This window comes from Podarcis gaigeae (genome assembly GCF_964106915.1).
Source record: "Podarcis gaigeae genome assembly, chromosome: 10".
Taxonomy (NCBI): domain Eukaryota; kingdom Metazoa; phylum Chordata; class Lepidosauria; order Squamata; family Lacertidae; genus Podarcis; species Podarcis gaigeae.
Window position 1 is genome coordinate 19,457,759 of NC_139686.1, and position 27,071 is coordinate 19,484,829.

General features: G+C 47.3%; 2 protein-coding genes across 10 annotated transcripts in view; one reads left to right on the forward strand and one right to left on the reverse strand.

Moving 5' to 3' along the window:
- WASHC1 (WASH complex subunit 1) overlaps window positions 1-27,071 on the forward strand; it is a 67,093-nt gene that overhangs the window by 32,105 nt on the left and 7,917 nt on the right. For 2 of the 4 annotated variants that reach the window (XM_083700650.1, XM_083700647.1), the window contains exons 3-11: window positions 9,759-9,870; window positions 11,816-11,962; window positions 15,070-15,206; window positions 17,055-17,190; window positions 18,380-18,584; window positions 19,791-19,928; window positions 21,899-22,057; window positions 22,810-22,878; window positions 24,693-25,463. In XM_083700650.1, the coding sequence (XP_083556776.1) occupies window positions 9,759-9,870; window positions 11,816-11,962; window positions 15,070-15,206; window positions 17,055-17,190; window positions 18,380-18,584; window positions 19,791-19,928; window positions 21,899-22,057; window positions 22,810-22,878; window positions 24,693-24,844 (1,255 nt within the window). In that variant the 3' untranslated portion in view covers window positions 24,845-25,463. Of the gene's footprint in view, window positions 1-9,758; window positions 9,871-11,815; window positions 11,963-15,069; window positions 15,207-17,054; window positions 17,191-18,379; window positions 18,585-19,790; window positions 19,929-21,898; window positions 22,058-22,809; window positions 22,879-24,692; window positions 25,464-27,071 lie in introns of those variants that run through there. The other 2 variants (XM_083700648.1, XM_083700649.1) reach the window with 1 other exon arrangement.
- Window positions 26,772-27,071, reverse strand: part of DDX11 (DEAD/H-box helicase 11) — a 35,023-nt gene continuing 34,723 nt past the window's right edge. For all 6 annotated transcript variants that reach the window (XM_083700109.1, XM_083700110.1, XM_083700112.1 and 3 more), the window contains one exon: window positions 26,772-26,912. In XM_083700109.1, coding sequence (XP_083556235.1) covers window positions 26,865-26,912 — 48 coding nt within the window. In that variant the 3' untranslated portion in view covers window positions 26,772-26,864. The remainder of the gene's footprint in view (window positions 26,913-27,071) is intronic.

The following is a 27,071-nucleotide window of genomic DNA, read 5'->3' on the forward strand; positions in this document are numbered from 1 at the left end:
AAGCTGTTGGAGAGTTACAATTCCTGCTGTGGCTGTAGAGACCAATACGGAAGAGACTTGTTTTGTTGCAGCTGGGGCAGAAGAAGGCGTCCGTGCTGATGCAAATGTACCGTAGTGTTTCTTCTTTCTACACTCCTCCCAGTGGTCATTCCTCCTCTGGTCACTTCTGTGGATTCATGACCTGACTTGTTGTCTCCAGGCACTGCTGGTTGTTGAACTCTGACCTTGCCCACTGAATTAAAGCTCGGCTAAGCAAAAACTCTCTTTGAATTTTCTGTGCATCTGTTAAGATCCAATTCAGCGGGTGCGATTGAATTTTCACAAGGCACAGCCATGGAACAATAAGAAAAGCTCTTGGACCCGGGGGAATTAATCGTTACATAATACAATTGAAATACGGGTCAAGTGAAAGTGTGGGTGATCCCTTGGTGTCGCCAGTCCCAAGCTGTGGGATTGGGCAGCCATCTCTACTTTTGACTTCCAGGTGTCTCTTGAAGACTTTTTATTAATGTCAACAGGCCTATGCAATTGTTTAACATCTTCTTCAGCATCCAGTTATTTTAATGATTGTTCTGTACAGCCAATAACCATATCACGCAAGAGTTCTGTTCCCGTCCCCCCCCCCAATGTGTCAACAGGGCGCATATAAGTGGTTTTTTGCCCCGCTTCAATTTTACCCCCATTCTGCCACCTTCTGGGTCCATTGCATCAATTGGATGTGCCAAAAATGGCCTCCACCTCTATTACTATTAAGAGTTTTTAAATGTTGCTGTACACCTTTCTGATGTTTTGCAAGAGGGCAGTATGCAAATAATTTAAGAAATAATAAAATAGGCCTCCACACACACAAATAGTTCTGTACACACTGAAAATTCCGTTTGGTTGCAGGAGGGGAGGTTAGGGTAGAAGTCTTCTTCTATTGGACACACTGGCTGTCTGAATGGGTTTCCCTGCCCCCTTTTGTATGGGGGAGCATTCAGTCACGTGAGCCCCCACTTTGCTACTTGAAGTGGTCCAGTCCAGGCAGAGGACCGGTTCTCTCTGAGAACCAGGGGCAAGGGGGCTGTAGCACACATTACGCAGCAATAGTGGAGCTGCTGGCTATCCCAACTTCCTGACAAGTGTGCCAGCATGTAGGCTTATCATCTGTTACTTTTTCAGTGTACATATAAACAACATAATGTGTGAGGAGCCTTGTTTAAAGACAGCTTTTACCCATGACAGATGGCCAAGTTGACTTGCTTTTATACTAAAAACATCCAGTAACTTAAACCCTTGCCTGTTTTTAAGTGTCATTGTGATAACAAAAAATGGGTGAGCATGCAATGGGGCTTTTTAAAATAATAATGCAAGTGAAGAGCTGAGTTAACAATAGATGCCTGCAACTGCAACTTGCAAAATGTATATAAACTGTTTTTTCCAGAATGATAGATTTTGTGTACTTATGTAACTGTCTGTTCGATATTTCCAAGTCAATTTTACAACGTTTAATTCTTCAAAACAGTCAGATGAGATCTTGCTTTGTTCCATCACTGTTTCTGCATCAATAGAGAAGTTGCCCGTCAAGGTTATGAGCAGAATTGGTAAACATACCAAGAATCACCGTAGATTTTCTCTCCCAGACCCATTTAAACTAGTGCTCTGTAGAAACTTGTTCTCTCAAAGGTGTTTTGTTGCTGCGAAAAAGGCTTCCATTTTTCTGCTGCTTTCTCGGGTATTATTATTAATATTATTAATTGTCTTTTATATCCATCTCAGAAGGGACGTGGGTGGCGCTGTGGGTTAAACCACAGAGCCTAGGGCTTGCTGATCAGAAGCTTGGCGGTTCGAATCCCCGCGACGGGGTGAGCTCACTTTGCTCTGTCCCAGCTCCTGCCAACCTAGCAGTTTGAAAGCACGTCAAAGTGCAAGTAGATAAATAGGTAACGCTCCGGCGGTAAGGTAAACGGCGTTTCCGTGCGCTGCTCTGGTTCGCCAGAAGCGGCTTAGTCATGCTTGCCACATGACCCAGAAGCTGTACGCTGGCTCCCTCGGCCAATAAAGTGAGATGAGCAACCCCAGAGTCGGTCATGACTGGACCTAATGGTCAGGGGTCCCTTTACCTTTACCTTTATATCCATCTCAAGGCAGTTGACAAACGTACCCTTTAAACAGTTACAATACCAAAAAACAAACAAACCACAATTAAAAATAGGCTTAGAAACAAAAACAAACACCTAAGGCAAAATAAGCACCTTTTAATCTAGCTGGAAAAATGTGTCAAAACAAAATGTATTTAATAGTTTCTGGAAAGTACACACAGTGGATTCTCTAGCCACACTGAAAGCCTTGCTCTCAGTTACTGTGCAGTGAGCTACTGATATTTTGGGGTCTTTAATGAGAAACTCTCCTGCAGAACACAGGTGGTCTCTCAGGTAACCCAATCCTGATCTGAATAGGGCCCTTATATGTTAGTACCCAAAATCTTCCATTAACCCTTGTTCAGCTCCATCCTGTGCTCTTAAGGCGATGTCATAAAAGAGCCCTGAACTGCACAGAGGGAACCGTGTCCATTGTTCTCGCTACCCTACTCCTTCGATGGGCATCACCCCTCCCAGAAACTAGGGCAGTGCTTTTGGAGGAAGGAGCTGCATAGTGGACTTATTCAGTGTGGCCTAGGACAGGGACGTCCAACTCCCAAGAGATTGCAATCTACTCCAAGGGGAAAAAACTGGCAGTGATCTGGAGTTCAGAGTTGTTGAGGTTTTTTTAGGGGGGCAGGTCAAGGTTGTTCAGCTTTTTTTAGGGGAGGAGGAAAAAGTTGGTGACCTTTTGGGGGGCGGGCTTCCCAAAGTTCTTGCCCTTTTTTAAAACAGTAAGTGTGAAGAATTAAAATAAATTGCTCACCAACAACATCCAATAACAAACGAACACGGTGCTACAGCATACAACAAAGGAACGAATACTAAACACAACACAGGGAAAGACCAAGGGGGGCAGAGGCATTGTTATAAACAACGCGAGTGATCCCACGATCACCCTGCACAAATCTGGAATGGAGTCCCTAAGATGGTTGGATGGCGTCTTGTACGCCACCTCCTGGCAACTGCTGCAGCCAAGCTGGTGCCAAATGTATTGCTCTACTTTCCTTTGGACCACATCAGTGAGGCCGAGAGGGGGGTCTTGTCACATGGGCAGCCCTGGACCTCCAGGCACACTGCCCAGGCTTCCACCCCAGGAGGTCACTTTGATGCTGCTAAGGAGCAGTTTGATTTCACCTCCGAAGGCGCACTCCATTGTCGCTCAAGACAGACGGATGCCAGCAACAAGAAGATGATGTAGCCCTTCCCTACTGCAGCAACATGAAGAAGATATTTTTAAAATTGGAGGTCTGAGAACTGATACCTTTTTAACTCTGAGGGGCAACTCTATTGAAATGTAAAGTTCAGAAATCAAAGCAAATAGATAGGGTGGAAACATGCCCTGTTGAATCTGCTGCAGAAAAACACACACCCTTTCTCCATGTACTGGTAAGTGTATGGGTGAGATGTCTTTATGTCTGCCTGTGTGCAGCCTGACAGCTCTGATCTTTACAATTCCCCACAAGGCAGTTTAGCACCTCCCTAAGTGGGACTGTCTGCTAGCATTTCAGCACCTGCAAATCAGGCTCAAGGAGTAATCAAAGTGTGATAAACATTAATTAGGATAATCGCCAATAGCTTAATGGGGGTGGAAGAAGAAATCTTGATTACCTTTTTCCCTCATGGGAATTCTACCCGTCAAGTTTTTGATTGCACTTACTCAGACATGAAATAAGACGTGGAGAAGCTGCTTTGAATGTGAAAGGGGGGAAAGAGGCAAACAAGTAGGGCTGGGATGTTTTCCCCCCCTTGTGACCGAACACTTGAACTTATTTGGCTTTTCTGTGGGGAAAACACACACACACAATAATTTGTTGCCTTTCAAACTTTTGAGGGGAAATTGGCATTTATAATGGTCTTTAAATGCATCCCTGATCACCCATAAATTGGAAGTGTCTGCTGTTTCCCTCTGTGCTTTCACGAGCAAATAATTGACTGTATAGAAGAAGTTTGGTGCGGGGGTTTTATTGAATGTGCAGCACTCTCCAAGGGCACCGATGTCTCCAACTCTCTCCTGACTCTGAAAAGCCATTGCCGGCCTCCCTCTGCCCCTCCACACAGGAACAGCAGTTGTCTAAGCTGGTACCATGCTTGAAGGAGAGAATCGTAGAATTTTAGAGTTGGGAAGGGACACCCAAAGGTCGTCTAGTCTGACCCCCTGCACTGCAGGAATCACAGCTGAAGCATCCATGGCAGATGGCCATCCAACCTCTGCTTAAAAACTTCCAATGAAGGAGAGTCCTGCAACTTCTGAAGAAGTCCATTCCACTGTCAAACAGATTTTACCACCAGAAAGTTCTTCCTGTTGTTTAGTCAGAATCTCCTTTCCAGAGTCCTACCCTCTGGAGCAGGAGAAAGCAAGCTTGCTCCATCCTCCATGTGGTTTTGTATATATTGTGGCATTTTATGCATTGGGACTTGCAGTTATTTTTATTATTCATAGTTTAGTAAGTATTGTAATTATTAAGAGTAAATTTCGAATTACCATTTGCTGATGTTTTGAGAGTTAATTTTATAGCGTACTATTATATTCCAATAGATTATTAAATATTACTTTATTTGATATAAGTCTTTTCATTTTAAAGTTAGGTTTTATTATTACCTTTTGTATTGGATCAGATTATTATAAGCTGTGTGTTCTTTGTGGTATATTTTGATGCCGTAAGTCGCCATGTGCATAGCAATATTGAAGGGCGGCATACAAATTAAAAGTGAAATGAAACGAAATGAAAATTCATTCTTGGCCCTGCACCCCAGTAGTGCTGTGGCTGCCCCACACTCTTGAACTCATACGCGTGCGCCTCTCTGCCCTCTCTGCCCACCGCAGTGCTGATTCTATACTTCAATTCCCCCTTTTTACTGTTGCCCCCCAAACCTGTGAGGTCGGGGGGTTTGTGTGTACACAATAGTTTCTGTCTGGAATTCAGCTTTGTGCTCACCCTTAATCTGCCATTTTGCATGTATGAAAGATGGGCTTCAGGAGCTCCTATGATTGGCATCTGCCAACCTGCAAAACCACAGGGCATTCCTGCTGGCGACTGTTCGGTTTCAGCGCCCAAGGCTGGCAGCTGTACAGACCACCTTTCCCTTTGCCTGCCTCCCCCCCCCCTCTCTCTTACTGCTCTATCCTATACATATGCAGTAGGTCTTAGGGGGACAGTCATTTAATACTTGAGCTGTTTTATCCTCTTGTGCTGTTCATTTCTCATTTCGTTCTGTAATGTTCTTTCTCCTTGACTGATCATTTACTTTTCTACTTGAGACATGAAATTGGAGTTGCTTGGTATTCTGGGAAGGTCTACTTCGCAGCTTTCCTTGACGTTTCTGGTGCTTAGCTGTAATTGCCTAACCTCCTCCCATTCTTTCGGGGGCCCTCTCTTTATTGGAGTGAGTTATTGTTAGTCGATTTGTGCCTGCCTAGGACCCAGCTACTGATTACAAATGACCCTTCGATGACTTATCTGCCTCAGGCAGTTAGTGCCGGCTGGTCTCTTGTTTATCGAGCAGTTTGGCACATATTAATTGCGAACACTGACCTTCATTTCTGAGCCATCCCTAGCCCTGTATTGCCCTGTGAATCCAAGACCTTATAAACCGCACTGATGTTCACTCTCTTTAACTCCTAACATGGCCTCTCTATCTTATTCAGGCCCCTCTTCCATCACTGCATGCATCAAATCCAGGGGCAACAGCTGCTACCAGAGCATTGGTGCCTTATCCCATCAGACAAAAGGCACTGCATAGTTGTGAAGATCACTGATGAACAAAGTTATGCTCTCACTATGCATTAAGAGTATGGATTGACAAAGTTGCCGCAAAGCATGGAGATTCTGGAAATGCACTGGTCATCTGTATACAGGTTAGAATAGGGAGCTTATGAAGAGGCCAAACAGACAAATCCAGCGTCCATTTAAGTCCAAGGGTAGCCAATGTTTTGCCCTGCAGATGTTGTAAACTAACTTCTATCAGCTCCAGACAGGATGGTCAATGGATACATCCTGAGAGATGTAGTCCATATCAACCGTAGGCCACCATCTTGACTACCCTGATCTAGCCTTAGCATCCTGATTTTAACAGTGGCTAACTGGGTGATTCTGAAGGACCAGCTAACAAGGGCATGACAGCAACAAGGGCATGCCCTGCTATTTACCTGCTGGTATTCAGCGGTCCATGGAAGCTGAACATGGATAATTTTTCAAAGTCTTAACGCCAAGGTTGCTGGTTTGATCCCCATATGGAACAGCTGCATATCCCTGCATTGTAGGGAGTTGGACTAGATGATCCTCAAGCTCCCTTCCAACTTTAGGATTGTATAAGGAGCTCAGGGTGGCATGCACTTTTGTCTTCCTGTTCCATATTTTGCCTTCATAGCAACTCTTAGGCCGGGACTGGGGAACCTGTTGGGACTCCCAGCTCCCGTCAGCCTCAGCTAACATAGCCAGCGGCCAGGGATGATGGGAGCTGTAGTCCAACAACATCTAGATCACCTCACATTCCCTATCCCTGCATTTGACTGTGAGATGGTGACTCACCCAGTGAGCTTCATGGCTGAGTAGGGATTTGGACCCAGGTCTCCCCAGTCTTAGGTTGATACTCTAGTAATCAAACCAGGGACAAGGAATCTTTTCTTGTTAAAGGTTGCATTCCCTCAGGGTTAAATTGAAAGGGGACCAGAGCCGAGCATGGGGGGTGGGGAGCCCTCCTTCCTTCCTTCCTTCCTTCCTTCCTTCCTTCCCCACCCAGTGGGCTACCTGGGCCAAAGATCTGGACAGATTCCTTGCAGAGCAATGGCTTCACAATTGGAGGCAGTAATGCTTCTGAATACCCATTGCTGGAAACCACAGGAGGGAAATGTGCTCTTGTGCTCGGGTCCTGTTTGTGGGTTTCCCCTGGTTTGCTGCTGCCTGCTGTTTACCATTCTGCTACAGAGACATGGCCATCTGAGACCCTTATCGGTGCTCCCCCCATCACCACGCTATCTCTGTCCTTCTGTCTTGAACAGATTTATATTCTAGTGCTTTTGCAATTCAGAGAAAAGGGGCAGATGTTGGTTTGTTTGAACTGTAGGTTGGACTCACACCTTTATCTACCTCTTAAGAAAGGACCTCTGCCGCTCTCTGTTTCTAAACGTGTCCTTAAGACTCACCTGAAAGGAATCCTTGATTTTTCATAGCAGAACTTCAGGCTGTACTTAGAGAGGAGACATAACACGGCATTCCAGCTGGTTAAGTCAAGGAAGCCCTAAATATAGTATAAGGTGAATATAAAATGCATTGCGGATCACAGCCCAACTACAATTGGGGTGCATGCAGATGACTGTTTGCCAAGTAATTTTTGCCATCCTGTTACACTGTGGTTAGGGACGCAGGTGGCGCTGTGGGTTAAAGCCTCAGCGCCTAGGACTTGCCGATCGAAAGGTCGGCAGTTCGAATCCCTGCGGCAGGGTGCGCTCCCGCTGCTTGGTCCCAGCGCCTGCCAACCTAGCAGTTCAAAAGCACCTCCGGGTGCAAGTAGATAAATAGGGACCGCTTACCAGCGGGAAGGTAAACGGCGTTTCCGTGTGCGGCTCTGGCTCGCCAGAGCAGCGATGTCACGCTGGCCACGTGACCCGGAAGTGTCTCCGGACAGCGCTGGCCCCTGGCCTCTTAAGTGAGATGGGCGCACAACCCCAGAGTCTGTCAAGACTGGCCCGTACGGGCAGGGGTACCTTTACCTTTGCCTTTTACACTGTGGTTGTGATTCCCTGTAACCACTTGGGAAGTAAGTCCTCTTCATCTGCATTGGCTTGCAACATGGGAAGGAAACCTTGGCAAGCTTCTGTATCTGATCAGAAATTTAAGGAGCAGGAAGAGGAAGGCAATACCAGTGACCAGCTTACCAAGTAGTCACATGCTTGATGTGGTGACTTCTCAATTGTTCAAATGTTCTCTGTCTTCATCCTTAATTCCTGTTTGAACCCCATGGAGCTTCAGTTAGTCACAACTCATTGCCCTGGTGCTCTGAGTGTTGACTTGCCTCCCTTGTGGATTGAGAACCCTTGCAACAATATCAGTGTCATGTGGGAAGAGGACAGAAAGGAAGAATAATAGAATCACAGAGTTGTAGAGTTGGAAGGAATCCTGGGGGTCATTTAGTCCAACCCCCTGCAATGAAGAAATCCTGCAATTCAGGAATCTATTGCCCAGCACAGGGCTTGAACCTGCAACCCTGAGATTATGAGTCTCATTGCTCTACCAATTGAGCTACCCCAGGAGTTAAAATGTGAAAGGCTTAAAGGCATGTGCTTTGCATATTTCAGATCCCAGGTTTAGTCCTTTGGGTTTTGAGTTTAGGGATCTTAAGATATCAGACCCAAAGGCCACAGAGAGCCTATTCCATTCAGAGTAGATAGAACTTGGGTGGGCGGGCTGCTAGTCTGATTTGGAATAAGGCACATATTCATTCGAAAATGAAAAGGTAAAATGATGCTGGCAAGCTCAGCTGTGCAGTTTTTTCGTTTTCATGTGGAAGTTATTGGAGGTCCCATTGTTCACTGTGAGGCAGCTTTCGAAATCAAAGTGTTCTTCTTCTTGTTTCAATATTTTATGAAATATTACAAATACTCAGTGACAGTAAATAGCAGGGAAAGTTCCAAACTATGGTTGAAATAAAGAAAAATCAAAGTGTTCTTGCTCATAGTCACACCTGTAAGTATAGAGTCTACTCTAGGATGCAGTGGAGAAGTAACAGTGTGTATCCCACAGTTCCTTGGTTTTATTTTCAGGTTCTCTACAGATGTGTTGTGAATTTGCTGCCCTAGCAAGGCTGCAGTAACAATCACTTTGTACACCTCCCTTAGTCAGCAACAATTGGATTATTGACTTGGGGATCTCATATGCAGTTTGAGCACTTGTATGTGCCTCGGGCGGAGATTTTGCTGGCACTGGTGAAAAGCTCGGAAGGATTAAATTTGGGTGGGAGGGGTAGGTTTCCTAATGCGGGGAGGGAAAACCAAGCACTGTCAGACCCTCAACCCTGTCGCTTGCTCAATCCTTCTGTCATCTAACACAAGCACAGTGTTTGCCTGGTCACTCAGCACTGCCAAATCTTGGAGGTGGTTTATAGAGGACAGTGTAAACAACCACATTGAGATCCAAGAAAGCTAAAATGTTTGGCAGACGCAAACTGACAGTAGCGCAGGAATGAGGAACCTCAGGCCCAGGGCTCCAATACGGCCCTCCTCTCTTTGTGGCCCTTGGAACTCTCTGCAGGCCACATCCTTCACTAGCCCAGCCTTTGCTCAGCCAGAATGTGTGCTTGAACTCTGATAATGCCTCTTGTTTTTCCAGACGTAGGTTAGAGAGGAGTGTGTGAATGTGTGTATAAAGGTAAAATTTGCATTAGTTGGTCTGCCCAGTTTTTTCTCTGACCTCACCCACCACTGACATGTGGCCCTCTGAAGACTGCCCAGAAAGGAATGTGGCCCTCGGTCTGTAGAATGTTCCCCGCCCCTGTTGCAGACAAATGCAGAAATAGCAACACAGAAGCTGGTTTCAGGAGGCCACAGGAAAAGGCTGAAAAGTGTAGGTGGCTGAGCAGTTAAGTGGTTTGTTGGCTTAACAGTTGAGTATTTCTTCTGAACATTGGATTCTTTCTTAGGATTTCCCAGCAAGTGGAGGCTAGCCGGACACAGCTGCGGGCTATTGATGAGAGAGTCACTCTTGCTCAAGCCAAAATTGAGAAGATAAAGGGCAGCAAGAAAGCTATCAAGGTACCGCATGCTTGCTGTGGCTACTCTTCTGAAATCCCTCACACTGGTTTGACTAAAGGGTCCAGCGGATTCTTGCAGTTGCCCAGTCCAGATTTCACCCCCTGCATTTGGAGTCTGTACTGGAAGAAATGTTTTCCCTGACCTGATGGTCCAAATACATTCCACGTGCAAGGAAAGCCAATGTGATGCCCTCCAAATATTGGTGGACCTCAGCTCTCATCTTCCCTGACCCTTGCCAGCTGAGGTTTCTGGGAGTTGGGGCCCTACATGTAACACCAGTGTCCCCTTTACGGACTTTAGTTATCCTTTGATTTGGGTCGGAGGAAGAGGAAGTTTTCACTGGCAGAAAAATGCAGGGCATTACAACCACAAATTTGAGGTGTTTGGAATTTTTCAGAGCTCTTATGCTGAAGCACTGCACAGCTCTAAGCTCATCTGCAGCAAGCCTCTCTTCTCTTTTTGGAGGAGTGGGGGTGGAATTCTATTGCCTTTAATCTCCCCAATTCAGTTTCTCCTATTAAATCCTAGAGCATTACTGAGTCCAAAGGATGTTCCTCAATAGATGCCCCTGCTTTCCTATATTCCAAAGTCCTCTTCTCTTTTATTATTTCAGCTGCATTTCTCCCCCTCCCCCAGTGCATAAAGTGCCTTGCAGTATTTCTATCTTTCTTTCATTAGCAAATGGCTGAGTTTGAGCGTTAGAAGTCAGAGATGAGGGTTCGCCCACAGTCACTGGGGAACTGTGTAGCTGAGACAGGGCTTAAACTGATTTCCCCCGTCTGGAATCACATTGACCCACAAGGGGTCTCGCTAGTGACATGGCAAGTGCTCCATTCTCATATTATTTATGCCTATGATTTTGAGTCCACTAAGTGCATTGTTGTAAAGGGTTCTCCTGGGAGGGTGCCCTTAGACAATCCCACCTGCTCAGGAGTTCCTTGGAAGAGGGAGGCTGAATGACCAGGGTAAAAACCAACCCTGCCAGGAAGTACCTGCTGCCACCTGTTAGTCCCCCAGCCTGAGCCAGGGGAAACTCAGGCTCTTTCTGGACATCCTTGGGATTCTCAGAGGCAAAAGACAGACCAATCACTGTCCTTTGAGCCCTGAGCCCACAGTTATTCAACAGCATAACGCCAAGCACACAGGTACCAGATTTAGAGCCACAGCAGGTTAAGTGCAATACTTTATTAAGGAGGGTATAAGCATAAAATCCACTTCCAATAAAAGACAACTAAGAAAAGGCTCACGGTGCAAAAATGCATTCAGGAATTCGAGTGCAGAGGAGGAAATAACAAAGCCAGCTTCTCTTGCCCTAATACCAACCATTAAAGTTATGGGCCCCACTGAGGCAGCAGGCTACACCCAGGCCTGCATAGAAGTTGCAATTCACCACCCTTCTTTGAGCCAAAGCCAGAGACCATTTTAATACAAAGCACTCTGCATATAGAGAAGGGTGGATTTTGCTTAGCCAATCAGGGTTTTGGGGCATCTCCCCTCTATCGCTGAAGGGTGTACGTTTTTGTACAAAATCTACATTCTGGTTGACCATGCAGCTGCTCAGTTAAGTCCTGCGTATTGTGACCTTGGCACCAGACACTCACAGGTGGCAAGATGAACTAATTAATGGAGCTTTTCCCCCTCAGTGGAGACTGTACTCTAATTCTCAGTAAAAAGCCATTTTAAAATGAGTCAAAAGGGGGGAGTGATTTCTTTGCAATTATATTTCATATCTCAGAGTGCCTCAGCATGACTTGTAGGTTTATTGCACTGGTAAGGAATTAAAAGCTAGGAATTGAAGGCACCCAAATGCTGTTCATGAGTCCTAGCTTTGCATTAACAGACTGATCCCATATGTGTTCACTTTCCATCGCCATATTGAATGTGTCCAGGCACATGCCTTTTTCCTGTTCGGGTTCTATTTCTCTCTTTGCGCTTGTCCTCCCAGGTGTTCTCCAGTTCCAAATACCCTGCTCCCGAGCGGCTGCAAGAGTACTCCTCTATTTTTGCCGGTGCTGAGGACCTGGATGCACAGAAACGACCACGGCGCAAGATTCAGAGCAAGCACAGAGTATTAGATGAGAAAACTCTGCAGGTAAGGTGGACGGGCAGCTTGCCAGTATCCTGTATCCGCAGGGACGGGTTTGGATTTTGAACAGTTGGGATGTGTGGATGAAAGCCTTAATTGGGGCGGCAGGAATAGCATTAGGAGAACCCTAGGGAATCAGAAATATGGCAGAGAACAGGAGGGTTCTCTACCCCTGTTGCTGTATCAGGGTACCAAATCAGGGTGGCAAGTGTGTGTGCGTGCATGCGCATGCGTGCGTCTGTGTCTCCTACTGATTGTGTCACCCAGAGGTGGGGGACAAACTGCTTTCTAAGTTGTTTGGGGCCCACACGGACAGGCTAAGGAAGAAGAGAGGAAAGAAGCTCTCAGTTCCCTTGGTAATTGTCTACTTCTCCCCGGCTCTGGTCCAGAGGTTTTCAAACTCTTATGCCTAGGAAGTTCTTTGGATAGTTCTTAAGGTATTCTCCATAACGTGAGCTTCCTATTCACAAGAAGCTCCATTTCAGAGTGTTGTGCCCTCGCTAGAACATTGGAGTTCCCGAACCAGAGTCTGTGCCCACAAACCTGGAGTGTTTTTCCTTTTAACAAGTAAGTTTTATAATGCAACTGGCAGTTCCTCCGGCTCTTAGGATTCCCTCTGGGATTCCCTTGTTGGCTGCGGAGAATCAGCCAGTTAAGTACCCGAGAGTGGCAAGCAATATAGCTCACCAATCATTTTACAGGTCTTATTTTAGCCAGGGAAACGTTCTATCCTCAAGAGGAGTGCCAGCATGTGATGCTGCCTTCCTCGGACGTGGCTAACATGCAGTTCTGGGCTCTAGAACAGATGGGGAAACTCTTCTCTTCTTTTTTTCAGACCAGAGATCAACTATAAACTGCTTCTGGGAGTACTCTTTCTTTCCTCCTTCCTAGAGAACCCAAAAATAAAGCTGCCTTTGAATTATTCAGCGCCTTAAACTTTCCTGCAGTTTAATGGAAGCAGAGTCTGTCACAGTAAAAAGTGACATGAATATTTCAGACTGGGCTCGGAAGTCATGGGAAGTGTGCGGAGAGCTTATTAGCCCACCCAAAGGCAGGGCTGCTCCCAGCTGCTCCCCTCTGGCCCTCGCTAGTCAGCTGGAGTCTGCCAGTGGCATTTGTCAAAGGGAGGCTGATAAAATATGCTGTGTGCTTTTCTCTGAAGAACACATAGCAGGCATATCTGGAAGCATGTTGCCAGTCCTCACAAAGATGGCCATTCAACTCTCACGTATTCTCATGAAACAAAGCAAAAACAACACTCCCCACCACTGAGTTAAGAGTATCAGCTAGCAGATGGCGGGGAAAGATCTCTGCCAAGAATTTTAGTGAGCCACTGCTGCTTTGGGCTGGGTGGGCAATCTAGTCTGTTTCGCTTCCCATGTGCAAGGCTCCAATTTAAAAATCCGGAAAGTACAAGTTGGGAAGACCTCTGTAGAGCTGGCATCGCAGTGGAGTATAATTCTCCATTTGATGTCTGAATACCTGCTGAACCCATCACACCTATGCTATAGCAGGGAGGCAAGTGTGAAGCTACACCGTCATGAGAGATGCGAAGCGAGACCCATCAGACAGAGTGGCAGGCATGCAGTGCTAATTGAAATTTATCAAAGGGAGGCTTTTGCAACCACTCGCTGCTCCAGGACTAAGTGAGGACAGGGAATGCTGCTAGCAAAGGCATCAGCACTCTGTGGTGCTTAAAAATTAAATGTTGATGCATGAATATTAATGCTCAGAGGGAAGGTTTTATTTCTGAAGTTTATTGACCCCCTTCCCCAATAACAGTTCGTCCTTTCCTTTTACCTTGGAACATGTTAAGATGTTCATTTCTCAGTGTATTTCTGTTTATCTATAGAGTCTCTCTCTCTCTTACTCAAAAGTGTGTGTATGTGTACCATATATCATAGCATCATAGAATTAGAAGAGACCGCGAGGGTCTTCTAGTCCAACCAAATCCTATTTGAAACCATATGGAACCCTGCTTAGTTTTTTGCAAATGTGCTAGCCGTTTTATTGCTGCAGTACTAGATATATATGTGTACACACACACACACACACACAGAGAGAGAGAGAGAGAGAGAGAGAGAGAGAGTTTTATTGAGGAGATATAGCTATATTTCCAATAAAGCAGTACCATAAAACAGAAATACAACATAAAAACAAGTTCAATGGCATTATGAAAACAGATGAAGCAGGAATTCAGTAGTAACAGGGTCCAGTCTTATGGGTCTCACAGAGCCTGGGCAAAAAGGTATGTCTTTACAAGACATCTGAAGCAACTGATTTGTGCTGCTCAACGTACAGCAAAGGGAAGAGCATTCCACAGTGCAGGGGCAATGGTGGGAAAATGAATATTTTGAGGGTCACCACCCTGTGATACTCTGAAGGCTGCAGTGCCATGAGCAAAATTCCCCAAATGTTCTGAGCTACCTAACAGATCTATGCAGGGGCAAGCCATCTTTAGAGTTTTCAGGTCACAGTCTTCCATGCTGGTAACAAGACCCTGAACTACTCATGCCTTTAACTAACCAAACCCCCTATATCTTTAACCTCCCCCCACCTCCAAATCACCCATTTGGCTTTGGAAAGAGAGCAGGGGAGGCTACTGCAGAGTCAAAGAAAGACATGGCAGGCAGCATTTGGAATAGGTGAGATGGTGAACTCGGATAGGAGGCCAGGGAGGCCAGCTTGTGTGTTTTGATTTTTTACCTGTGAAGTGTTAGAGGAAACGTCTCCTTCCTTTCTTCTATCTAAGTACTTGGCTGTAATCATTCCTATGCTTTTGTGGGAGGGGGGAATGCAGTGCTGTATTTGGACAGTGCTATATTTGGAGGATAGAGTTGCAGTGGGGGGGGGGAGAACCTGCCCTCCAACCTTGGCAGGGACTGCACAGGGGGTTCCCTTAGTTGGAGCAATGTCTCTTTCAAAGGCAACCCCAGAGTGCACAGGGAAGGAGCAATATTGTTTGACACACCCACCCCTCTCAACCCAAGAGAAAGTGTGGCAAGCAGTGCAATGCACTTAAGAGACAGGTGGCGCCTCATTTCCTGGGAAATGGGCAAAGAACCCGCTGCCTCGTCTACGTTGTTGACAGCTGCATTGCTTCTGTTTTGCAGGAGAAACTGAAGTACTTCCCAGTTTGTGTCACTGCAAAAGTCCATCAGGAAGACGATGCAGAAGAAGGTCTCGGAAGCCTCCCTGGGAATATTAGTTCTCTGAGTTCTCTGCTGCTCTTCAATACCACAGAGAACCTGTAAGTGTTGCCTGCTACTTGATGCTTTTTGCTAGTCCCAAGTGGACTGAAATACCTGCTGTGAAGGACGGTGACACCCTCCTGCAGCCCCAACCCAATACGGTAGCTCACTATCAACAGATGAACCTCCCCTCCTTTTTTCTTTTCTTGCCACGACTCACTTATGGCAAAGGATGAAGGATTCTCATGGCCTTACAGTGGTCTTCTTGGGAGTCAGGAGACTGCCAGCCAAATTCAAAGTCTGCCTGGTCCCTTTGCCCTGTCACCCCTTCTGATCTCCCCCACACATTAAACCAGTAGCGTACCTTTTTTAGTTGAAATAGTCCAAGCAACATGAGGGACAACCAACACCTGAGTGTGCCCAGTAACCAGTACAGCCCAGAAATCAAATTAAGCAGTTTATTTAAGAGGTGCATTTTTAAAAAGTGGAGAGAAGGGGGAGAAACAGAGAGTGTGCACAATCCAAAGGGTAATAAAACACTGAACTAGACTAATTCATTCTAAACTAGGCAAACAAACACAGCACACTGTAATCTCTGAAGCTGGCAGCCCCTGCAGCTGGTTGCAGGATTTTATTTGTAAGGGCTCTTAGCCTGGATGGGCTCCTGATTGACATGTGACTCCAGGGTAGCCCGTCAGAGAGGCTACACATAGCCAGGAAGGTGCAGACGACACCTTTCTGGAAATTAAGAGATTGGGCAGCTTCAGTGTTGATTCCTGCCCAAGTGGTCCAGCTTTCCTTGTAGACGGCCAGCTTCTCAGGAGGAGCTGTGACTTTTCTAATGGACATAGTGGAGGACTGGAGAATGTGGCTGTCTTAAAGGAAACAGGCTAGGGCAAGGCGGAACTGCATCACACCTGCTGAACTTGTTTTATTTCTGAAGCAGCCACGCCTGAGAATCCATCTTAGTCCTGTTTCTCCCTGTGAAACCCACCCATTTGAAGCCTGGTTTCCTCCCCAGCCTCTTCCTATTATGAGATTTCTCCTCCCTCTTTCCCACCCACCATCTACTTGTTCCTCCCCCCCCTTTTTTTTCTTTTTTTGTCTTCTCATAAATAATTGTGTTTATAACATTCTGAAGCACCAGCTGCGTGTGCACTTGAAAGAGGTGTGTTCTTGGGGCAGTGGATTTGCCCTGGACAACAGTATAAAAAGTAAGAAATGAAGGGGGAGGGGGAGGTTTGAGCAGAAGAAATGTCAACAGGTTGATAGATGTGTCCCTGCTCTTTCAAGTTCCCCTTTATGGTGCCCTCACATCTCAGTTCCTGCTCTATGCCTGTGGAAGAATACTTGCCTTGGGCCCTAGCTGGTGCAATTTTATGCAGTTTTGTGGCCCAGTGAATTAAATGTGAGCAGGGTTTTAGATGGTTGTCTCTGCTGCGGCTTCCTTGGGCAAGGCAGAATCTTTTAACCTTGGTTTTTCATCAGCAAAATGGGAACAGTGATGATCTGGCTAGAGAGCATGAACAAAATTTAAGGAAGTGAAGATACAGATGTTTCAAATCTTCCTCTGACTTGGGAGTTGCTGTTGTCTGACCCTTCAAGGTTACTGTTTTTGAAATTCTTTTTTAAATTTTTCAAATCAGTTTTGTTAGTTATCCCACAATAAATCGGAGGTAGAACTGCTGCTGTTGTGTTGTTTTGAGGGTGATCTGTGCAGGTTCAGGCTTGTCGCAGCACTTCTTGGCTCTGTGTGGAGTCTGCAAGAAGGTGAAATCCTGATAATTGGAGCAGGAACTCATTTTCATTTTAGTCTGGTCCCACATTCCTGGCTGTGTGAGTCTGCTATGCTCTGGTTGAGATGGACTAATGTGATTCCCCCCCCCCCCTTCCTTCTTTGTGGCCAGTTACAAGAAGTATGTTTTCCTTGATCCTCTGGCTGGAGCGGTAACCAAGACCCATGTGGCTCTGGCGACAGAGACAGAAGAGAAGCTCTTTGATGCCCCGCTCTCCATCACCAAGAGAGGACAGCTGGATCAGCAGGTGAGACATTCTGGGGTGTGAGGTTGAGGAGCCAGGGAAGGTTTAGGTTTCTTAAATGCGTGCGTTGCTTCCCACTCTGAATGTCCCAAAGCAATTAGAATAATATTGCGGTGATTAAATCACACAAACATTATTAAAAACAGATTTAACAGTACTGTTGTTATCACTGATGCTGCCCAGGAATGCAAAAATGCATTTGCCTGATGCTGAAATGACCAGGTTGGTGCCAGGCAGAGCTTTCTGGGGAAAGCATGCCATAAGTTGCAGGAGGCTGCTGGAGAGACATCCCATTCTGTCATGAATCTCCACACCTCCTTCAGATGTGGCATGAAGAGAAGGACCTCAGAGGACATATCTCGGGGTCTGGGGAGGTTCACAGAGAGGAAGGTGGTATTTTTTGGTGCAGGTGAAAAGATTCCAAATTTCCCTTCTTCCCAGGGCTAGGCTCCAGCTATTGGTGATGAGGGTATCCTCTGAAAGAGATCTGTTGCCTCCCCACCCCTTTCTGAGAGGCCTGTTGTTAGCCGTTAACTACCTCACATTTGATTTCAGAGAAAGAAGGGCCACAATGAGCTTGCCAAGAAACCGGTGAGGGCCAGTAGCATGTACATTTTTTAAAAAAAGAAGTGCCAGTTTATCATAAAGGTAAAGGTAAAGGTACCCCTGCCCGTACGGGCCAGTCTTGACAGACTCTGGGGTTGTGCGCCCATCTCACTCAAGAGGCCAGGGGCCAGCGCTGTCCGGAGACACTTCCGGGTCACGTGGCCAGAGTGACAAGCTGCATCTGGCGAGCCAGAGCCGCACACGGAAACGCCGTTTACCTTCCCACTGGTAAGCGGTCCCTATTTATCTACTTGCACCCGGAGGTGCTTTCGAACTGCTAGGTTGGCAGGCGCTGGGACCGAGCAGCGGGAGCTCACCCCGCCGCAGGGATTCGAACCGCCGACCTTTCAATCGGCAAGCCCTAGGCGCTGAGGCTTTAACCCACAGCGCCACCTGCGTCCCACTAAACTGCGTCCCAGTTTATCATACCAGGACATATTTTTCCAGGATCTGAGAAGAGGAAGGCTCTGCTTGCGTTTCTCCCCATGTTCCTCCCGGATGTCCTTCTTGGGGTATGTGTGGATATCTCACCGTTAACCACAACTAATAATCTGAGGGCGTTCTCCGCTTTTTGTGTATATTCCAGGTGGCTGAAAATTACTTCTATGTGCCCGATCTAGGGCAGGTGCCCGAGATAGATGTGCCTTCCTATCTGCCTGACCTGCCTGGCATTGCCGCTGATCTCATGTACAGCGCTGACCTTGGGCCTGGCATTGCGCCTTCTGCTCCTGGCCCCGTTGTACTGGATCTCCCCACCTTCAGCACCGAGACTGCAGAGCCCTTCCGGCAAGGTATTCCTCCTCATTCTTTGCCATTAACCAGCCAAGATGGCTATACTCTGCCTCCACAGTCACGGGCAGCAATGCTTCTGAATACCAGCTGCTGGTTCTCTAGTGCTGGGGTCCTGTTTGCAGGTTTCCCACAGGCATCTAGCTGGCCACTGTGAGAATGGCCATTGGGTGATCCAGCAGGCTCTTCTTGCCTTAAGTAGAATCCTATGCAAGGTCTGCTAACTTTCTACATACCGTATTTTTTGCTCTATAAGACTCACTTTTTCCCTCCTAAAAAGTAAGGGGAAATGTGTGTGCGTCTTATGGAGCGAATGCAGGTTGCGCTGCTATCCCAGAAGCCAGAACAGCAAGAGGGATTGTTGCTTTCACTGTGCAGCGATCCCTCTTGCTGTTCTGGCTTCTGAGATTCAGAATATTTTTTTTCTTGTTTTCCTCCTCCAAAAACTAGGTGCGTCTTGTGGTCTGGTGTGTCTTATAGAGCGAAAAATACGGTAATTTGTTGTTTGTTGCTGGAGGGTAGGTGGAAGGGAAGAGAGAGCTCTTCTTAACTGTCAGGTTTTTTTACCCACAAGTGGTGTGTCCGAAAGGACTGTCTCTGTGTGCTTTCTTACTACATCATCTGAACGCAGGAGAATGAATAGGGCTGCCAGGTTTGCAGACTGCCAACTCATTTTAAGTCGGAAGTTATGACCCTTGATCTCTGCTCCTGATGTAAAGAATTAGACCCAGAACACCCTTGATTTAGTTTAATGGTTCTGGTGAACATTGGGCAATAGTGTTTTGGGGCTGACTTGTATGGTGGTCCTGTTTCTTAGTTTGGGGTTGTGACGGTTTCTGATTTGGTTGCAGAGGGGCCAGACCATTTCCTTCTTTGAGTTATTACTATTGCATTCCGCCCCCCCGTATGTGTGATAATTGTGTTTCTTCTTGAAACATGGGGGTACAACTAATTGCTGTCCTAAAGGCCTGCAGAATTGAAAACTCAGGAGCATCCAGGACAGGGTTGGGAAACTTGTGGTGCCCCAGATGTTGGTGACTCCCTTCTATTGACTCCAGCTAGCATGGCCAATAGTCAGGAGCAATGGGAGCTGCAGTTCAGTAACAGCTAAAGGGGCCACAGCTTCAGCACCCTCCGTCTAGGGGGGAGGACTAGTGATGCACTCCCCTTTCATTTTGTTAATCTTTATTCCGTTGTTCCTCTTTCAGATCTTCAGGAGGGTGCACCGCCACCACCGCCTCCACCCCCACCTCCACCCCCACCTCCTGTGACTGCCCCACCTCCCCCACCCCCTCCTCAGGCCCCCCCTCTGTCCAAGTCTCAAGAGAGCAGTGCAGCATCGTCAGGTAAGGCTGGCACGCTTCTGGGTTATTTGGAAGATTTAATTGTAATGCAGTTGTATAGCAGCCCTTTCACGTGTTCATGAATCTGCACAATCTTCAACATTTACATGTAGCCGCTGGGAGAGATCATCAGGAGGTTTGGGCTGGGTGTTCATCAGTATGCGGATGATACCCAGCTCTACCTCTCTTTTAATTCAGAACCAGTGAAGGCGGTGAAGGTCCTTTGTGAGTGTCTGGAGGCGGTAGGAGGATGGATGGCGGCTAACAGATTGAGGTTGAATCCTGACAAGACAGAAGTACTGTTTTTGGGGGACAGGAGGCGGGCAGGTGTGGAGGATTCCCTGGTCCTGAATGGGGTAACTGTGCCCCTGAAGGACCAGGTGCGCAGCCTGGGAGTCATTTTGGACTCACAGCTGTCCATGGAGGCACAGGTCAAATCTGTGTCCAGGGCAGCTGTTTACCAGCTCCATCTGGTACATAGGCTGAGACCCTATCTGCCTGCAGACCGTCTCGCCAGAGTGGTGCATGCTCTGGTTATTTCTCGCTTGGACTACTGCAATGCACTCTACGTGGGGCTACCTTTGAAGGTGACTCGGAAACTACAACTAATCCAGAATGCGACAGCTAGACTGGTGACTGGGGGCGGCCGCCGAGACCATATAACACCGGTCTTGAAAGACCTACATTGGCTCCCAGTAGGTTTCTGAGCACAATTCAAAGTGTTGGTGCTGACCTTTAAAGCCCTAAACGGCCTCGGTCCAGTATACCTGAAGGAGCGTCTCCACCCCCATCATTCTGCCCGGACGCTGAGGTCCAGCGCCGAGGGCCTTCTGGCGGTTCCCTCATTGCGAGAAGCAAAGCTACAGGGAACCAGGCAGAGGGCCTTCTCGGTAGTGGCACCCGCCCTGTGGAACGCCCTTCCAGCAGATGTCAAAGAGATAAACAACTACCTGACATTCAGAAGACATCTTAAGGCAGCCCTGTTCAGGGAAGTTTTTAACGTGTGATATTTTACTGTATTTTTGGTTTCTATGGAAGCCGCCCAGAGCGGCTGGGGAGGCCCAGCCAGATGGGCGGGGTATAAATAATAAATAATAATAATAATAATCACAGATAGGTAGCCGTGTTGGTCTGCCATAGTCAAAACAAAAAAAATTCCTTCCAGTAGCACCTTAAAGACCAACTAAGTCAGTTCTTGGTATGAGCTTTCGTGTGCATGCACGAAAGAAGAAGTGTGCATGCACACGAAAGCTCATACCAAGAACTGACTTAGTTGGTCTTTAAGGTGCTACTGGAAGGAATAATTATTATTATTATTATCATCTCTTACAACAGGGGTGGCTAACTTGCAGCCCTGCAGGTGGAAGAGTGGGGAACCTGCAGCCCACAGGATATTGCTAGAGCTCGACTCCCATCATCTCTGACCATTGAGCCATGCTGGCTGTGGTTGATGGGAGTTGGAGCCTAGCAACCTCTGGTGGGCCACATGTTCCACAGCCCTGCTCATTACTGTCCCCCATATGACAGATTTGGGGTGCAGAAGAAATGGGGAGGAGCTGAGGCTGGCAGTGGCCTGCCTAAGTGCACTTAGCAAGTTTAGGGCTGGGCTGAGAGTTGGACCAAGGACTTCCTGGTTTGCAGCTCAGTCTCTCTAGCCACTACACCAGCATTTGTTAAATTTGTAGTTAGCTTGACCTCTCCTTTAAAGGAGATTTTCTCGAGCTTGGTCACTTGGTCCCTCCTCTGGGATTTGCACCTAGAGAGCAGGGGGACCTTGAGGGAGGGAGTGGAGTGGCTCAGAAATCCACGACACTAGAACTCCAAAGCTCCCAGGGCAAAAACAGCAGAGCTCTTTAGCAAGGCATCTTGCAGCATCCTTTTGGACTGGTCCCAAAGCCAATTCAGGCAGGCAGTCACTGCTGGGGACCACATTGGGGGTATTTTGAAGAGCCCATTTCTCTCCCTCTCTGCAGCTGCTGTTCAGGGGGCGCCAAAGGAGGTTGTGAACCCGTCGAGCGGCAGGGCCACTCTGCTGGAGTCCATCCGCCAGGCTGGTGGCATTGGGAAGGCCAACCTCCGCAGCGTCAAAGAGCGGAAGCTGGAAAAGAAGAAGCAGAAGGAGCAAGAACAAGGTGCTGGCTGCTCTCCCCGTTCTGTTTCCCCCCCCAGTCAGAACCAATGGATTGTGTCAAATGGGATCAAACATGGCAGAGCTTAAGGTGCCCCCCCCCCCCAGCAGACTGGGCCCTGTATTTACTGAACATGTTTAACCTCCAACTGCAAGACTACACTACTGCATTTCCTTAGGAATGACTTGGCTGCTGATTAGAAAGGTTATTATGGGAAGCATTCTCATACTGAGAACCAAGGAGGCAGGTTAGAGGAAGTGGCCTCTTAAAAACATGCCCTAGCCTTTTTCTAAGCCCTCTTCACTCTATGCTTGGGCTACATCACAGCCTTGCATTTCCTTAGGCTTGGTTCAAATAAGCTGTGTGGCGCTAATAGGGCATTTGGTCTGGCAGGGCAGGTGGCAGGGAGACAAGGACAAGGCGGTTTGAGTCAACTAATGCTAGGCTTTGTCCCCATCTGCCCAGCCATGAGAGCTAGAACCTTGTTGCTTTTTAAAAGGAAAGCTCTGGACCCGGTTTCTGTGCTCTTTTGGCACTGCAACACACTCACACCCCTGCCCATGTATTGTATACCAATATTGCTATCGACTTTCAGAGCGGTGCAGGTAGAGCAATCCCACCAGGTCTCCCATTGTCTTTTAAAAAATGATGTCTGTCAAGTACTATATATATATATTTGCCAGCAGACTTGCGCTACTTTCTGCATTCCGTTATCGTCGGTCTGATTTTGTATTTGCGGTTTTGTTTCCCCCCAGTGAGAGCCACAGAGCAGGGTGGAGACCTCATGTCAGATCTCTTCAACAAACTGGTCCTCCGGCGCAAAGGTATGTTAAGATGCGTCAAACTGTTCCCTCTCCAGGTTTCTAGCAAGGCAGAAAGTTAGGGAGCCTCCTGACGGCAGAAAGTATGGCTTTCTTCTTGCAGTTGATCAAGAGGTTCAGAGCCAAGTTACACATTATGCAGATTTAGATTCCCCCCAGCACTTTTTTCAAACCTTCAAAATCAGTTGTGTGTGAGAGAGAGAGATTCCCCATTGGGGAGGAAAGTCAGGTGCACTCCACGTCCCAGGCCACTGTGGGAAATGCTGGACTAGATGGGACTTTTGCACCCTCCTGTCCAGCAGGGAGGGTCTCATGCTGACTAGTAGAATTACCTGCTGCTCTGCAAGTTCTGTCAAGCGGGTGGCTTGCTGTTAAGAGGTATTTTTTGCCCCCGTCAAAATGAATTTGGATTCTCGAAGTGTTCCAAACTAATCAGTCACTCAGATAATGTCAAGAGGTTTCTCAAGTGTTGGATATGAACACTCAGATATCCCAGCTAAGCTGCTCTTCTTGCCCTCTGCTGCTTGTTAACTCTTCCTCCTTCCCCAGGGTTTTAAGGCCCTTTTGGGTGGGGGAAAGGGGCAAGGAGGGCATGGCAGCAGGGGTGACAAGCGGCAAGCCCAGCTTGAATGGAGCAGCTCAATGGATGGCTCCCTTTCGCTTAAATTGGGGCTGACCTGTTCAAACCAGATGCACCCAGCCCTGCTATGAATATTCACACCGTCTCTAGGTTTCATCTGCATTAGAAAGGTATAATGTCACTCCCAAAAGATTGGCAGGGTTTGCCAAATCAAGCACAGCTAGAAGACTTCTGTAGTGGGTGCACTGCAACAGCAGGCCTCTTCTCTCGCCTCTCCACCACAATGATTCAGTTTGCTCCCAGATCTGTTATATCTGGAGCAAAATCTGTAGCCCCCTACCAAGTGAAACAGGCTCCAACTGTGTTTCTTAATGTAAAACTCACTGCAACAGTCTGGAAATCCACGTGCAGCAAAATAGCATGGAAGATGCAACACCAGATTGCTTTTTGCTGACTTGGCTGTGGTGACTGTACATAATAAGAAGAGCCTGCTGGATCAGGCCAATGGCCCATCTAGTCCAGCATCCTGCTCTCAGTGGCCAACCAGATGCCTCTAGGACAGCAGCAAACAGAACACAAGCACAAGAGCTCTCTGCCCTTCCCATGGTATGCGGACAAATTACTGCCTCCACGTTGACAGCCCTCCTCGTCCTCCTCCATGAATTTGTCCAAAATCCTCTTTTAAAGCTTTTACCTGACCTAAGTTATTCCAACATTCAGCCTTGTTGGATGTCCACAAGTTCTAGTGTTAGATAAAGTCTTCTGTATCCACTTTCTCCAGGCCCTGCATAATACTTTTCTCTAAAGTCCCAAATGCTGAACTGCTGCAGGCATACTGGAGTCCTTGAGTTCCTGAGAAGGAAACATGAGCAGTGGCAAGGCAAAATACTTGCTAGGGGGATTAGGTCCAGGCCTGACCATGGTGTTCTCTGAGGACTATGAGGCATTCTCCTCCCATTAAGCCCGTAATGAGGAATTTCTCTCTCCCATTACCCCTGACAACTGGCTATGCTGGCTGGGACAGGGGGCTGCTATAGTGCAAAAGCAGCTTGGAGAGCCAAATGTTCTCTGTCCCTGCCTTAAGCCTTCCTTTCCTGGGACTGGCACAGGATTCGACAGGCGGCTTCCCGGTTCACCCTGCTTCTGTTTGCTGAGCTAGCTTGCTTCCCTTGCCCTCTAGCTCACCGGCTGCCACTGGCTTCATGCAGCGTGTGCTTTCCTTTCCCCCCCAACGCAGGCATCTCCGGCAAAGGGCCTGCAGCTGGAGGAGACAGCAACACCCCCAACGTGCCAGCGGGCGCCTTCGGCCGCATCTCAGATACGATCCCCCCTCTGCCGCCACCCCAGCAGCCAGCTGGCGAAGAGGATGAAGATGACTGGGAGTCCTAGATCTGCTCTTGGGACTTTGTTGTGAGTTCACTTCCATACTGTTAACCTGGGACGACTGCTGGGCTGAAGAAAGAACTTCAGCAAGGGGCGGCCTCTGTTCAGGGATGCACTGGTCTCATCCAGAGATCGGATGCTTGTCTTTCCCTTTTCCCCGTTCTGGCTTGTTTCTAACTCTTGCCAAGTATGCTTATTGATGGACAGCTGCTGCTTCCGCCCATCTCAAGTTGCCCTCTCTGCAGGACCCACTGCTCATGCTCAGAAGACCAAAGTCAGGTTAGTTTCTCTACTTCTGAGAAGAGCTGCCCCTGCAATGGGATGGGATGCATGAAAGAGCCGTTATGGTCAGCAAAAAAAAATTTATCTCCTTGGTCTGAGGCCTGCAGGGGGGAGAGACATGGTCTTTGAAGGGTGCATAAGGACTGGGAGAGGCTTTTTATTTTCTCTCTCAGCCCACTTTTCTATGTAGTCGGCTGTGCAAGGAAGCAGCACCCTGCCCTGTCAATGCAATGGAGTACTGATTTTTTAAAAGTCAGATGCAAGTTAACTGCTGATTTGTTTTCTGCTATGTATCTTCAGTGCAGAATGTAAAAGACAGAATTAAAAATCTGATACCCAGGAAGACAGGGGTGATGCCACTTTTTTGGGCAGCCGGTGCCACTAAGCTTTTTGGGGACAGATACACATACGCCTTGCCCCATTTGAATGGCCACAGGAGAAGCTTAATTACACTACTGTAGTATAAAAAAACCTCACTCTCCAGTTTTCTCTTCTCTGCCCCCAAACAATAGGAGATCATCATATACAGGAGGTAAATCTACTTCTCCTCTTTGTGGAAGAAAGATTACATTTGCTTATGGTCACATTAGGTTAAGGCAGTGGAAGCTCTTTCTAGTTGCTCTGGGGAGCACTTAACGGCTGGATGCATCTTTAACAGGGACGTATAATTGGCCGAGAGTTCTTAGCTATCAAATGGCTTTGTATATTATGGTCTCCCATTTATATAATACTTGAGGAACTGTAAAAGGTGGGTCCCACTTTTAATGCATGGAGGGCTGTAAAGAGCAAGTGGTTTAATGAAGCCTTTGGTTCTTTAGTTCTTGCATGCATGCAAGATCTGTGCCTTCTTTAATGAGGCTTTAAAAGGGGAAAAATGGATCGCAAGACACAGCTTGTCTTCTTCCCTGGATGGACCAGTAACTACTTCACCAGTCCTGTGGCTGTTGCTCTGACAACAGGAACTTTTTTGCTTAAAGTTCAGATAAGCAAGCTGAAAGCTTTGCTGAAAGGATTTATTCAGTTTAAACTTCTCATCAGCCAGGCTTACAGCTTCAAAAGCTGAAGTGACCCCAGTCAGTGTCCTCCTGACACACGTTCGCTCTCTTTCACTTTGTAGTTGGTCACATTCGAGCAGAGGGGAAGGGGAAAGAAGCTTTGGCTTCTCACGCTTTAAAGCATATTTAAAACAGACCTCTACAATTCTCCAAAACCTCTGCTTGGGTTTTCTCTCCCTCCAAAACCAAAAACACGATTTTTCCATTGACTTGTCTGAGATCCAGGCATAGCTGTCAACTTTTCCCTTTCCTTGCGAGGAATCCTATTCGGAATAAGGGAATTTCCCTTTAAAAAAGGGAAACGTTGACAGTAATGTCCGGGAAAATCCAGACGTATGGCAGCCCTTATCTATAGAGATGACAAGAGAGAGGGGGGCCCAGAACCACCACTGTGCAAATATGCGAGGGGGGGGAGGACTAATGAACAAGGGATACATCACAAGGGATACAGCTGCTCACTTACCCTCAGGAACAGAGCAACTCTTGTCTAGCACAAATAGAAGAGCACCCCTCTCCTCCCACAGGGCTTCTGTAACCTGAACTCATAGTGCAACATGCCTAAAGGCGTGGCAACACAAAACTCCTTAAGCATAAAGTTTGAAAGAATGCTTTAGCTATTGAGAAATTCAAAAACAATAAACACTGAAGGCACTTCACACAGAGGGATGAGGCAGCTGCAAGCATTTCCGTTATCTGAAGGGTAAAGACTCACAACTTGATCTCTTCTCCACATGAAACTGCAGAACAGAAAATGGAAATAACATCAGGTGTGGAACCACCAGAAGCAGCAAGGAGAACAATCCCAACAGCCAAGCCATGAGCAGGTGTTAAGCACCTGCTGGAACTGGGGAGGGGGGAGGCAGAACTAACTAGTTCCAAGTATTTCTCCCACCGAG